Below are 15,045 nucleotides of genomic sequence, written 5' to 3'. Positions count from 1 at the left end.
CCTACTTTTATCCTGTATTCGTCCTTATACATCTACTTTTGTCCTGTATTCGTCATTATCCACCTACTTTTGTCCTGTATTCGTCCTTATCCACCTACTTTTGTCCTGTATTCGTCCTTATTCACCTACTTTTATCCTGTACTCGTCCTTATTCACCTATGTTTGTCCTGTTCTCGTCCTTATCCAACTACTTTTGTACTGTACTCGTCCTTATCCACCTACTTTTGTCCTGTACTCGTCCTTATCCACCTACTTTTGACCTGTATTCGTCCTTATCCACCTACTTTTATCCTATACTCGTCCTTATTCACCTATGTTTGTCCTGTACTCGTCCTTATCCACCTACTTTTGTCCTGAATTCGTCATTATCCACCTACTGTTGTCCTGTATTCGTCCTTTTTCACCAACTTTTGTCCTGTATTTGTCGTTATCCATCTACTATTGACCTGTATTCGTCCATATCCATCTATTTTTGTCCTGTATTCGTCCATATCTATCTACTTTTGTCCTGTATACTTTAGTCCTTATCCACCTACTATTGACCTGTTTTCGTCCTTATTCACCTACTATTGTCCTGTATTCGTCCATATCTATCTACTTTTGTCCTATATTTGTCCTTATCCACCTACTTTTGTCCTATATTCGTCCTTATTCACCTCCTAGGTGGAAAATAGCTCTTGGCTGTTTTGATTATTTTTTCCACCTAATTTCAATAATGATAACAACACATTTCAATTAAATAGATTTAAGGAGAACTATTGGAGATCAGGGTGCGATTTTATCTTATGCAAAATAGTTTATACATTGATTAGAATAACTATGCACCCTATATCCACCCTGTATCCAATTTTTATTTTTTAACATTTATTATTTTTCCAAATTTTTATTTTTTAACAATATGTATAAGATAAAATAGATGATGGTCAAAGCATTTAAACAGATGCTAACACGTCTACCAACTTATATTTAGAACAATGCAGCTCGTGCTTTTGGAAAAATATTTACGATATATAAAATTATAACTCTCAGAAGATATAAGCCTGAATTGAAGTAAAAGAACAGAATCAGACGTTTGCTAACATCTTACATCTTCTGCCAGAGTTAAAATATTGCATAGTTTGATAAATGCAAATTTGCAAAAAATAAAATTTTGAATTTTTTCATATATCTTAGAGATTTTGGAGTTACCTAAAAACAGGAAAATACTTAAATGATCAAAAGACATAAAGACCGGTATACTTTAATCCATCCTGTATCCTGTATCCTGTATCCTGTATCCTGTATCCTGTATCCTGTATCCTGTATCCTGTATCCTGTATCCTGTATCCTGTATCCTGTATCCTGTATCCTGTATCCTGTATCCTGTATCCTATATCCTGTATCCTGTATTTTGTATCCTGTATCCTGTATACTCTATTCAGTATCCTGTATCCTGTATCCTGTATCCTGTATCCTTTATTCAGTATCCTGTATCCTGTATCCTGTATCCTGTATCCATCCTTCATCAATCCTGTTTCCTTTCTTTTACATTTAAAAAATTTTAAAAATACAATTTACTAGGAGCCGGAAGTGATCATGCTTCCTTTATATATTTGGCCGGAATCCCAGTTATTGACATCTCATTTGGACCGGATAGGAAGAAATATCCAAGTATAGGTGGATATCCAGCCTACCATACAGGTACAGGATTTGAACCGGATAGGAAGAAATATCCAAGTATTGGTGGATATCCAGCCTACCATACAGGTACAGGATTTGAACCGGATAGGAAGAAATATCCAAGTATTGGTGGATATCCAGTCTACCATACAGATACAGGATTTGGACCGGATAGGAAGAAATATCCAAGTATGGGTGGATATCAAGCCTACCATACAGGAACAGGATTTAGACCGGATAGGAAGAAATATCCAAGTATTGGAAGATATCCAGTCTACCATACAGGTACAGGATTTGGACCGGATGGGAAGAAATATCCAAGTATTGGTGGATATCCAGTCTACCATACAGGTACAGGATGAGAATTGGGAGACGACTTGAATATCGTCTTTGATTTCTGATAATTGATAAAGGACATAAAGTGCATCAAAAAAAAAGACTGAATATCTAAAGAGCTTTCCAAAATGTTGTCTACCCTCTTTGTAGCCTTAAAATTGACGGAGGTATTAAACATTTGAACTGTTTTGTTGATTTTTAATAAACTAAAATCTGGACAAATTTCCGAATATCTTTGTCAACTTTGAAGGTTAAAAAATTGTAGACCACATTTTGGAAATCCCGAGATTAGTATTTTCTTATGTCAAATCTTTTAATTGAAACTACAAAATTATGTTTGCGAAATAATCCTGCACAAAACAAAGCCGCAATAGAAGTCGTCATTTAATTCCCATATTTATTGGGTCACCCTGTATAAACAGGGATAGGATAAAATTACATAATCTAAGCGTATAATTTGGTAAGTGGGACGTTAAATTTTTAAAAAATTCACTATTCTAAGAAAAAGAGTCGGTTTAGATATAAAAACAACAACAAAAGATTAAAAAATGTATCTTTGTCTACAAAATTAATCAATAATATATAAATATGAATCAATAGAAACTCTAAATTTGACAGTTTATAAATGTATAAAATAGAGACAAATAAGCTAATTTTAATATATAATAATATATAAATAAATATGATTAATGAATTTGAAATTAAATTAATCTAACCTAACCCTCTAATAATAAATAATGATAATTTTATAAAATAATACCATAAACGAATTTTGGCCATCCCAACACTCTGTCTTTTGGCGATAGATCAAACATTTTTGAAAATTTTGAATTAAAAATAAATTTTCTTTAGACAGCTTTTTTTATACCAGTATCGATATGTTTTATAAATTACTTGTAATTTTTAATTGCTAAATCAAATTTTAACATATTCGAGCACAGTTTTTTAGACATAAAAGAGCCTTAAATTCAGCAAACAAAATCTAAAAATCTAAAAATTTTAACTCATATTTTTGATGTAAAACACTGGAAAGCAAATTAATTTTTTCATTTGTTTAAGGCTACGAGACATTTGATCTTGTGGACAAGATATACGATCCAGAGTTTGTAATGTTTAAAGCTTGCGCTCAACTCAACCTTAGGTAAAAACAGAGGTTGTTTTTTTTTCCATGTATCAGAAAAGCGCCATTTTTTGGTGCTTTTTTAGATTTTGCCATCTATACAATAAATAAATGTATTCATATACAGTTTAAACCAGAAAACTGAAAAAAGGGCTTTTTATCAAAAAAAGGTCTAAACAATTTTTCAAAAAATAATTTAATTGCAAACTGCAAAATCTTATTGCGACATTTCATGATTTAAAGAAAAAAGTACTTCGAGAATTCCATCTTTTTTTGGTTCTCACTGTATATTCTTTGAAATATGCTAGGAAGTAATCCAACGTACATGCAGGTTTTAACAATTCAAATGAAAACCACATCAAAAGTACACAAACTATCGTTTTAAAAACGTTTTTAAATTTTATAATTCCAGATTAGGTCTGGAACTGGCAGAATCCAGTCTCTTACCCTGGAAACTGGAGAACTATGCTGATGTTATGGAAAGTGCTATGTCAGGTACAGGGTATCCAACGAAACATGACAGTTGGTAAATAGTTATGAATGTCGTCTTTCATATACTGTATTAGATATTAAAGGCTTTTTGCAGTTTATTTCTTTAAACAAATCTATTTTTGAAACATAATTTACATTGAAACCAATTTTACTAAAACATGACTCCGAAATAATATTTTTATTATTGTCTTTGGTATTAAACAACTTAACAAATTATGGAAGATGACATTCTAAACTATTCACCAACTGCCATGTTTAGTTGGACACCCTGTATATTACATCAGTATTAAAGTTTTTCATATGAATCATCAAAAATATTCATAGAAGCAAAAACTGTGTAGAAATGTCATTGCCCTTTTGACGAGCTTAGAAATTATGAAGGTTTTAAACTTTATGCTGTTAATCACAAATCGATTTTTCAATGTCTAGATTAAAACTTACAATTTTCTGCGATCTGGGTTTCTGCCCCTTGTGATGATTATGGACCAGGAAAAAATTGTAATGTCTCAATTAATTTCAAATGTACCAAACATGCAGACTACACTTTGAAAATCACAGAGTTAAAATTAGTTTATTGTTGTAAGAAAAATGATTCGTTTAACAACAGAATAAATGCCGCGTAAATAAACGGCGATTTTACGGTTAATTTTTCTACATTTTCCATCTACATTAAAATATCTGTTTTAAGTTATTTTTGAGGACAATAAGGTTTTAAATTCCATAGCGTGTTACCTAATAAATTAAGTTTTTTCTCCCACTTGTATGTAGAATCAAAACTAGAGGAGCTACTGTTTAAACAAGAAATTTGGAAATATCGAAAGAATTTATAATATGTCGTATTCCTAACCTACTCATAAGGAAATGCTGCAGATATTTAGTTTTTTTATTGAAAAATTATATTGAGCTCTTTAAAACTGTTCCCGCATATTTCATTGCTATTCATAAATATTTCAATGCAAATAGATTCTAGTACAATAGATGGCAACGTAGAATTTGTACACTCTCAGTACGGTGTATTCTTACGTCACAAGTGTCAACTCAATTTTTGTGTCTGACAAATTATTAAAAATAGTGGTAATTTTAGAATAAAGTGCTAGTCTCACAGTAAAATAAGTGCAATTTTATGTGTTCTTTATTTTCTGTTTTTATACTTTTTTATTTAATCTTGGAAAACATGTCAAATAATGTGGGAAAATTTGGTTTTCTTTGTTATATTTGACACTTGTGACGTCATGTATCATTGGTCCATTTCTCTGCTGCCACCTATTGTACTTGGTAATCTATTTGTTTTAATGCAACTACTCAGATTTAGGTATTCAACCCGTTAAAAAATTGTCAAGGCGACATTTTATAAATTCTTTCGATTTTTCAAGGTACTGGGTCAAACTGTAGAGGATAACAAAGTTGTACCAGTAATGTATGTTTTGATTACAGACCTTGAATCTTCTGGAGTTTTGTCTCAGCTCAATAGTCTTGGAATTCAAACTTCTTTTCTCAATTCTTCTGTTTATAATTTCAGGTACTATAACGTTTAGGCCCCTTGTACAGTGTGTACTTTGTTATACACGGAGATGAAAACTTTTGAACAGAGTATCGTTAATCCTAAACACTTGATCTCGCACTTTTGAATTAATAATATCTTTAATAAAGATGAGGAATCTCTTTAATAAAGATGAGCAATTCCTTTAATAAAGGTGAACAATCCCTTTAATAAAGATGAACAATCCCTTTAATAAAGATGAACAATCCCTTTAATAAAGATGAACAATCCCTTTAATAAAGATGAACAATCCCTTTAATAAAAGACTGACTAATTAAGGGGTTCTGTGGCCAACTGGAGGGAGTATGTAAATTCTCTGGACACCTCTAATCCTCTCACAGCTCGGGTTGTAAATGACCAAATCAGGTATACAGGGTGTCCCAATAAACAGGGAAATTCAGGGATGATAAAAGAAATATTCTATATAAAATGAAGAAAAAAAATTTGCGACCCCCTGGCCCCTAATTATAGTTGTAAGTGTGGTCCACCGTTTATGTTCCTTGAAATACGATTATCTACGATTACATTATCTACAACTTTGCGCTACTTTTTAAGAAATGCAGGGTATGGAGCGAAATTGATCTAACAGTTGCAAAGTTTTTGTGCCCGCTACCCGGTGCTCATGTATGAAAATAATTGCCTACGGCACTTTTTATAATAATGCTGTGTTTCCCCTTCTGGCCCCATGATGGTGAAATACACGGAGAGGGTAGAAACCAACTTATAGCTATCTAGCTAACTAGCTATCTCGTTATCTATCTATCTTAATACCTTGCTAGCTATACACAGCTAACTAGCTATATAGCTACCTAGTTTCTAGCTACATTTCTATCTACCTAGCTATCTAACCACCTATTTATCTAGTTACCTAGCTATTTAGCTACCTAGCTATCTAGCTACCTAGCTATCTAGCTACCTAGCTATCTATCTACCTAGCTATCTAGCTACCTAGCTATCTATCTACCTAGCTATCTAGCTACCTAGCTATCTAGCTACCTATCTATCTAGCTTTCTAGCTATCTAGCTACTTGGCTATCTAGCTACTTGGCTATCTAGCTACCTAGCTATCTAACTACCTATCTATCTAGCTTTCTAGCTATCTAGCTACTTGGCTATCTAGCTACCTAGCTTTCTAGCTACCTAACTATCTAGCTACCTAGCTATCCGCTACCTCGCTATTTATCTACCTAGCTATCTAGCTATTTAGCTATCTAGCTATCTAGATATCTGGCTACCTAGCTATCTAGCTATCTAGCTTCTAGCTTTTTATTTATTCATCTATCTAGCTTCCTAGTTATCTATCTACCAAACAATTTAGCTACCAAGCTATCTAGATATCTAGCTACCTAGCTACCACAAAAGTGATTCGCGCAATTCTACCTCAGGAAAAGAGAGAAATTATCCACATAGATTCAGCCTGCTCAAGCTTATAAAAAGTCTCATCAATTTTTAAGACAGGGTCAACTTTGAAGTGTCGCAACAGCTTGGGCTTTGATTTTACCGTTCTTACTTATGTATACTTCTGTAGCCCTTTACAAGTACATTTTAGCACTATAAGGCACTTTTTGTTAGCTTGAGTTTTTCGAGCACATTTTCGAATAGTATGCATAATTTTGAAGATGAAAACGGCATTTAGAGAAAAACATGACATCCACGCCCCAAGTTGTACCTATAGAACCAAAGTTTAACACAAAACAACGATGTTCATAATGCTAAAATGCCTAAACACCTTGTATTATTTCATGTGATAACCAGTGCATTGTTTATTGATTATGAACAATGTATGTACACTGTAAAATGTACACTGTAAATTGTACAGTGTCATTTATGTACTATGTACATACAGAGTGTGTATTGTGTAAATATTTCATCATGGTGAAATATATATTTTTAGAGGATTCGAGAAAACATTCCTGCTCAACCCTGGACTTCCCGATAGGAATACATGATGAAATAATAGACAAATAGACGCACACCATAACAGACAGACAAATACAAATACAGACAGACAAACACCAAGACAGACAGACACCCTGACAGACAGACAAACACCAACACAGACAGACAGTTGTTAGGCTAGACAGGTGGATATCCAGACAGTGCAGACAAGCATTATCTGGGACAAAAAAGAAAAAAATGAAAAGAAACGAAACAAAAACTGAAAGAAAAAAGAAAAAAGGGGAGATTATTGCCAAAAAATCTAGCTTTTGCGACTAATATTATTTTTATTCAAATAAAAAAAAATTAGTGCTTTTGAAATAAATTATTAATTTCTTGAAACAAAGTAAAAATAATTCTTTGTATTTTGAGAAACTTAGCCTTTTGCAACACCAAAAAGTAACAGTGTCCCTGTGTGGCTATTAAAGCCAGGTGGGTTGTGTCCTGGTTGACTATGATAGCAAACGATTTGGACCTGGATAGATACGTTTCAAGAACTTGTTCTGGAGTAGGTGTTTAGTACAGACTGATAGATTTAGAAAGATACTCAGACAGACATAAAGATAGATAAAGATGCACAGACAGATAAACATAAACAGACAGACATAAAGATAGATAAAGATACACAGACAGATAAACATAAACAGACAGACAGAGAGATAGATAAAGATACACAGACAGATAGACAGATAGATAAAGATACATAGACAGATAGACAGATAGAGAAAGATACACATACAGACAGACAGATAGATAAAGGTACATAGACAGATAGAGAGATAAAAAGGCATCATCTATGTGCATGAAAAGGTTACAGTACAGGCACGCCATCATTGCCCCATCAAAGTTTGACGCATACGGGGGTTCTGCATTCCCAGGAATAGGTAAATTAATCCCAGCTAGCTGTCTATATCTATCTATGCAGGATTTACAATAAAACCTGCAAAAAAAGTTTTGTTTTTTAATTGAAAATTTGCCCCCCCCCCCCATGATAATATCTACATGAGGAACTTAAAAAGTATTGGTCTGAGGCTGTCCAAAGAAACACTTGACACTCGTGACAAATTTAAGTTTTTTAGTCCATATATCTTTCCAACCTGATTTCGTAGACATTTAAGGTTACTAACTATGATTTGTTTAAATATCGAAGGTTTATACCATGAACTTGCAAAAATATGAGAATTGGACCATTAAAGTTTGTTCATTTCTTTTCCTGAATTATTACTAACCCCAGCGCATAGGCTTTTGCGCGCACCAAGTGCCGAATCCATGCCAACATAGTACTTAGAACTTTATCTAGACTTAGTTCCGATTGTTTTTTATTCTTTTTTGGAAAGACTCTGATAAATAAAACAGCAGACTTCACAACTGTTGTTGCAAAGAAATTTTGCACACTATTCTTTATAAGCCAATTTACATATTTTTTAGTTTTTCTTTTTTAAACATTGGGCGTTGGTCTGAAGTTTGAATTATTTTCTACTTTTGCTTATAGATAGAGGGATAAAGACAATAAGACAACTGTTAGGCCCAAGTTTTTTGTTAATCTCACTTGTAATAAAACACAGCAATTGCGCAGTCTACACAGACCTAAATAGACTATCAAGTACAATAAGTGGCATTATTTTCTGTAAGATAAACACTTTATTCTAAAATTATCAATATTATTAATAATTTTGTCGGACACAAAAACTGAATTGACACTTGTGACGTCAGAATACTGCTGTACTGAGAGTGTACAAACTCTACGTACTATTGTCCTCCATTGTACTATAAGAATCTATTTACACTTATTTTTCTTAAGCTACATGATGAAACTATATTTTCTTTTGATCAACATAAAATACAATTAAAATGTAAAAATCGTCTTTCTCTTCCACTATTTTTTGGGTCCCACAGTTGATAAAAAGATTCAAATTTTGTCGACTCATTTTTCGAACAATTTGTTTATTTTGGATTGTTTGTTTAGGTGACTTATTGTATGGACTGGATGAACTTAGCGAGACAGATAGGTAAACTTTTGTAAAATTATACAGGGGGGAAATATTTTTAAAAAACATTTGAATCCGCTACGTTCTGCTGAAAATGCTATAATGTTAATTGTTAATTGGTTCAGGTTTTTTCAAATATTTTATAAAACTTTCAAGATTCCAAAACTGTTTTCTGTTTAAGTTAGTTTTATCCAAGGATTAAATGCAAGGAAAGTTATTTCAGAGGTGTACGCATCTTTTGTACTGCAGTGTACTGTCTCTGGACGGTAATGTAAACACATGACGGATGTCGAAGCCTGACATGGGATCCATCTTTCACATAAATAATCGATGAAATATTCTGGACATAGCTAGGAAACTATTATGTGAATTATCAAAGTTATCAAAATTCAATGCTTTTAACCTCCTCGGATACTAAACGAACACTGAGGCATATATTCTTGTTTACAAATTCCGCTCAGAGAGAACTGGTTTCAATATGTACGCAGAGTATACGCAACTGCAATTAACTTTCCTTGCATTACATTCTTGGTTTTATTAAACTTTGCAATATTATTATTCTAAAAACGATTCTTAGGATCCGTTAGTTTTTGTATCGTTTTGTGATCGTTTTTTTTGCATATACAGGGTGTCCTTTCAATCTTGCCAATTTTCAAATTGCTGTAACTTTGTTAATGTTTGGGATTTTTCCGATCTGTGAACAAATTGACTAATCATAATATAAACGTTTTGTTGTATACAATGAAAATTCACAATTCTAATATCAAAAAATCCGCAAACTCAGTTATCTTGGCTTCTTTTGAAAACACCCTATTGGAATACGGCTCAAATGAAAAAAATTGAATCAAAAAATCATTAAAAAAAATTAAATCATAGTAATATAAATTAGAGATCATAAAATCACATGAAATTATTAAAAACTAGCTGAAGTGCCCAGCGTTGCCTGTGGATTTTTTTTTCTTCCAAAATAATTTTTTTTTTCAAAATTAAAAAAAAAATTTAAATTGTTTCTAAAATACCTCGGGCAAGTCGGGCACTTCATGGTATTTATATATAGAAGCGAGGAGCTTTATTAAATAGATCAGAAAATTATAAAACAAATATTTTAGGACTGCTCAAATCAAGAAGTTGAAGAGGCATATCTCAGATCTAATGATAGTTGTGGATAGAGCTGGAAAATACCTCCGACCCGTTCCAACTCTGGCTCCGGTCAATTCCTCTGCTGCCTCTGAAATGAGATTTTTAACAAACATTTACATTGTTTTCTGTTTAATTGTAAACAAATTGTCATTCACTTTTTAATTTTTTCGAAAAATTGCGATTTGTTTTTGAATAAAATTAAACTTGTGTAAAATATTTTAATTATGACTTCAGAGGGGAAAAATGCATTTTTAAGGTTAAAAGCAAAGAAATGCAAAATAAAAAGGAGAAATGAATCATGACTGTAGCAGGACGACTTTAGGGTCTTTGAGCTTTGAAATCCGTTACGGCATTTTTTCTTCTTAAACCTGTATCACGGGACCAGTATACTGCACTTTCATTGGCGGGAATTCTGGTGACGTAATACGGAATTATATCAGTTTTATATCAATTTATGGAGACAGGAACATCAGATATAACTTTCATGGGTCGCGATCAAGAGCTAAAGTGATCAGCTTTCAGCCTATACCCCCTTTCATTTTTCCTTTACAGTCTCTTTAATAAAAAGATTTATATCGTAAATGTTGAGCAGAGTTACCCACTGTAGTTCCAACGGTAAAAATTGACTTCCTCAAATAAATATTTCACATTTAAAAAGGCAGTTTAACTTAATTGAGGGATGGTTTATTTCTCTTTGTTGAGAAATGTTCACACACATGTGTAATCGTGTACTGCAGTACACGATAAGATTCTTTATGTTCTTATAAAAATAAGGAAATGTTCATTTTTCAGAAAGTACGTGTACGTGTAATGTGCATAATGTACTGTTAAATGACCCAGCCTACTACCTTAAAATGGAACCTTTATTTCCATTAATATCATACTTAATGTACAATATATCATTTACTGCAAAAACATACGCTGAACTTCCTTATAGAGAAATAAATCATCCACCAAGGAAGTTTAACTGTTCATGTAACTTTAAGGGTACCTATATTCTCTAGGGAAATAGGGACATGCCCGACTCACAACATTACCCTTCAAAATTCAAATTTGTTCCAAGTTAAAAAACGCAGTCTGAATTTGTGTTCTGTTGAAATTACCGGAGTCGGACAAAAAGGAGTTTGGTTCAGAATTCAAATAACCAAGGTTATAATGCAAGGAAAGTTATTTCAGACGTGTAAGCATCTTTTGTACTGCAGTGTACTGGGTGGTAATGTAAACACAAGACGGATGTCACAGCCTAGCATGGGATTTATCTTTCACATTGAAAATCAATGAAATATTTTGGTCATTGGAAACTATTATGTGAATTATCAAAATTCAATGCTTTTATCCTTCTCGGATACTAGCGAACACTGAGGCATCTATTCTTGTTTACAAATTCCGCCCAGAGAGAACTGGTTTCAATATGTAAGCAGAGTATTCGCAACTGCAATTAACTTTCCTTGCATTATAACCTTTGCAAATAACTAGGTAAATGTAGATTTTAGAAACAATACATATGTTTGTCTTTTGAAGAAAAAACGTTCATTAGCCTAGGGTGGACCCACGCTCCCCCCCTGAGCTCATGGACGGGTGCCGGTCTCCCCCCCCCCTTAGGAAATTCATGATATGAAATGCATAGTTTTGAATAAATGACCGGAACTGAAATACCTTAAGAAATTAATAAACACGTAATCAAAAGGAATTATTAAATTATTAGTAAGCGCTCAAAAAAGCATATATAATCACCAACATCATTACCTTTGATTAGATATGTAAAAATGTTAAAAATGCTAAAATGTTCCTTATTGTTTATTATGGAAAATTCTTTTTAATTGGTAAACATTTTAAATTCCTATTCAAATTATGAATTGGACACCGACTTAAAGTTTTATTTCTTAACTACCGATAAGATACTTATTACTAATGCTTAATCGATCTCAATAAAAATATTTCATTTTATTATGTAAATCTCGAAATGTGATAATAAATGAGAAATTGCAGGAAATTTACTGCTTTTTGTTAAATTTTTAGGGGAGGGCTCGACAAATTTGTTCGCGCTTACGCGCGCAAATATGCCCCCAGTCCCTGAGATATTTAGTCCACCCCTGTAATTAGCTCACACTTGATAGCTTTAAGGTCAATGAATCCAAGTCAGTTTTAACATATTTCAGACAATGTTGAAATATAGCAATATGTTTGAATATGCCCCCAGTCCCTGAGATATTTAGTCCACCCCTGTAATTAGCTCACACTTGATAGCTTTAAGGTCACATGAATCCAAGTCAATTTTAACATATTTCAAACAATGTTGAAATATAGCAATATGTTTGAATATGATTACAGCCTTGCAGGAAATCTACATGATATAACGAACATTGATAAGAAATTTCGCGTCGCGTTATACATGGCATGACTTTATGAATAGAAATATTAGACAAATTTTGAAATTGATTTTTTAGCTTTAAATAGCTAATGTTGAAAACAAATTATTAAAACAATTTGAGGAGAGGGATTGGAATTACCATTCTCATGAAACTTGCATGGATTCAGGGGCCGGAACATTGTAAAAAATATGTTCCCCCGCCCTGGAGCTTTTAGGGGGAACAATGTCCGGGGGCCCCCCGTAGAAAATTGAAGAAAAAAATCTGAAGATTTCGAATAGTTCAAAAATTTGTAGTTTAATAGATTATTTAATAGATTCAGTAGATTATTTCAATATATAACCTGTTTGATAAGTACAATTGAAGTATTTGTCAAGCTAAAAATTGTCATTATCGTTATTAGTTGGAATTCGGAACCTTCAAAAATGCCTCTATCAAATCAAATGCAATTGGCATTAAAATTTTTAATATGTTTAACCTTTTTATTCCAAGTAATGTTTACTTTTCTTATTTCAAATAAATGAAAGTTAATTTAATTCTTGAATGTTATACCTGAAGAATGAAATGAAAAATAAAATTACCTTTTCTACTTAAGTCTTAACTGTAACGATAACCAAGCAATTATCAGGGATTTTTTAATGGAACGTTTTTTATGTATGATAATTTTGTTTATGTTTCTTACGTTAATTTACAATTCACTGTGTGGGGGGGGGGCAAGAAGATTTTAACCTAGGGGTCTGCATGTTGTTTCAAAAATAGCTAATTTTCTTAAAAATTTGAACAAAAAAATATGCCTCCACAGTAAATTTCTTTTTAAACCTACTCACATTCCTAAAGCAAACTAAATTCACTGTAACATTTTTCAATATAAGCTTAGACTTTTTTATTTTCGCCCCCTTTCTTTAAAAAATGCCCCCAAATTGGATTTTTAAAATTACACTCACACATTCTTATTCAAATTGCCCCACCAGACTTTGATTGGCCACTTTGTAACCCTTAGTTATTAAGAATGCCAAAAATATTTTTAATGTGCACCTAAATTAAATTTCTTATCCCCAAATGTTTTATGAATACATCCAACTTTAAAATTTACAGCCCTATCTAAAAAAATGCCTCAACTTTTTTAAGATTGTACTCCAAAATCAAGAAGTTTTGCACCCAACAAAAAAATAACCCTTAGATTAAAAAAAAGCTATACACAAAATTACCAAAACTGAGAAAAGCCCCCCAAAAATAGAATTTGCCCTTAAAACAAAGATTTAAGATTTCCCCCAACAACAAAAATTTCCCCCAGAAAACAAAATTTGCCCCTGAAATATAAATTTTAAATTTTTTCCCACAGAAATTTGCCCCAAACTGAAAAGAATGCCCTCAAATATAAAAATTTGCCCCAAAAATATTCTGAATTGGAAAGGTAGGTTTTCCATGGTTGAGAATAATGCACATTTTTCCTGCCCCCCCGAAATGTTAAAGGGGGGGAAATCTTGCACTTCCCCCCCCCCTGCTGAATGACTAGTTGCAAGCCTAGTTCTATAAATTTTTAAATTCAACCATGTTCAATAGTAGGAAAAGAGAATTGGGATGTATTATACTGGAAAGTGGAAATGGGGTAATCAAATCTGAAGTTACCGTTAGGCTAAAGTGCATAATCGGAATTTCGAATTTTCTTGTTTAAATCTTGACTGTTTTTTTACCAACCACATGGTGAAACAATGAAATATATTTTGACCTTTCACACTTGTATGAAATATTTTATTATTAAGTTTTTTTTTGCAGATTTAACAACAAAGATATCAAGTTTTAGTAACAAAGTATAAAGAATTTTGTCCTTTGAATTAGCCATTTTAATGTAAGGTGAATTATTTGAAATTAGACAATTTGAAATTTCTCTTTTTAAGATTCATACATGCATATTGCATACATTGTAAAAGTGGTGTAACGACACCTATTAATATATATATGACGTAGTAATATCATTTTGTCTGTAAACCGATTTGCCTCAAGATTTGATATGGGAACTCGGTAGAACGACTGTTCTTAGCTTGGTTTAAAAATTGGGTATAGGTTTATTTTTTATACAAAAAACTTATTTCCATGCAAAGCCGGTTTTCCATGGCAATATGTCAAATAGTTACATTGCAAGCATGTTGATATACAATATACATGTTCACATATAATTAATTTAAAAGTTTTTTAAACCTAAAGATTTAACAAAAATCAGTCAATTCTTATTTCTTATTTGTTCAAAAAATATAAGTTTACAAACTCTAGTTCTCCCACTTTCTTTCTGTAAACTTTAGTTCGATCCTACTTTCTATCTGTAAACTCCAGTTCTCCTATTTTCTATCTGTAAACTACAGTTCTCCTACTTTCTATCTGTAAACTCCAGTTCTCCTACTTTCTATCTGTAAACTCCAGTTCTCCTACTTTCTATCTGTAAACTCCAGTTCTCCTACTTTCTAT

The 15,045-nt window shown here is 32.4% G+C and overlaps 1 protein-coding gene across 1 annotated transcript in view; it reads left to right on the top strand.

Moving 5' to 3' along the window:
* LOC111699976 (N-acetylated-alpha-linked acidic dipeptidase-like protein) overlaps nt 1–10,388 on the top strand; it is a 33,192-nt gene extending 22,804 nt beyond the window's left edge. Inside the window, exons 19-27 of the mRNA XM_023470777.1 lie at nt 1,561–1,680; nt 3,055–3,136; nt 3,528–3,610; nt 5,042–5,126; nt 5,427–5,513; nt 7,042–7,086; nt 7,896–7,969; nt 9,052–9,094; nt 10,183–10,388. Coding sequence (XP_023326545.1) covers nt 1,561–1,680; nt 3,055–3,136; nt 3,528–3,610; nt 5,042–5,126; nt 5,427–5,513; nt 7,042–7,086; nt 7,896–7,969; nt 9,052–9,094; nt 10,183–10,375 — 812 coding nt within the window. The 3' untranslated portion in view covers nt 10,376–10,388. The remainder of the gene's footprint in view (nt 1–1,560; nt 1,681–3,054; nt 3,137–3,527; nt 3,611–5,041; nt 5,127–5,426; nt 5,514–7,041; nt 7,087–7,895; nt 7,970–9,051; nt 9,095–10,182) is intronic.
* The last annotated feature ends 4,657 nt before the right edge of the window (nt 10,389–15,045 follow it).

Source organism: Eurytemora carolleeae, unplaced genomic scaffold (assembly GCF_000591075.1).
Source record: "Eurytemora carolleeae unplaced genomic scaffold, Eaff_2.0 scaffold375, whole genome shotgun sequence".
Classification (NCBI taxonomy): Eukaryota; Metazoa; Arthropoda; class Copepoda; order Calanoida; family Temoridae; genus Eurytemora; species Eurytemora carolleeae.
This window is presented reverse-complemented; position numbering and strand designations above follow the sequence as displayed.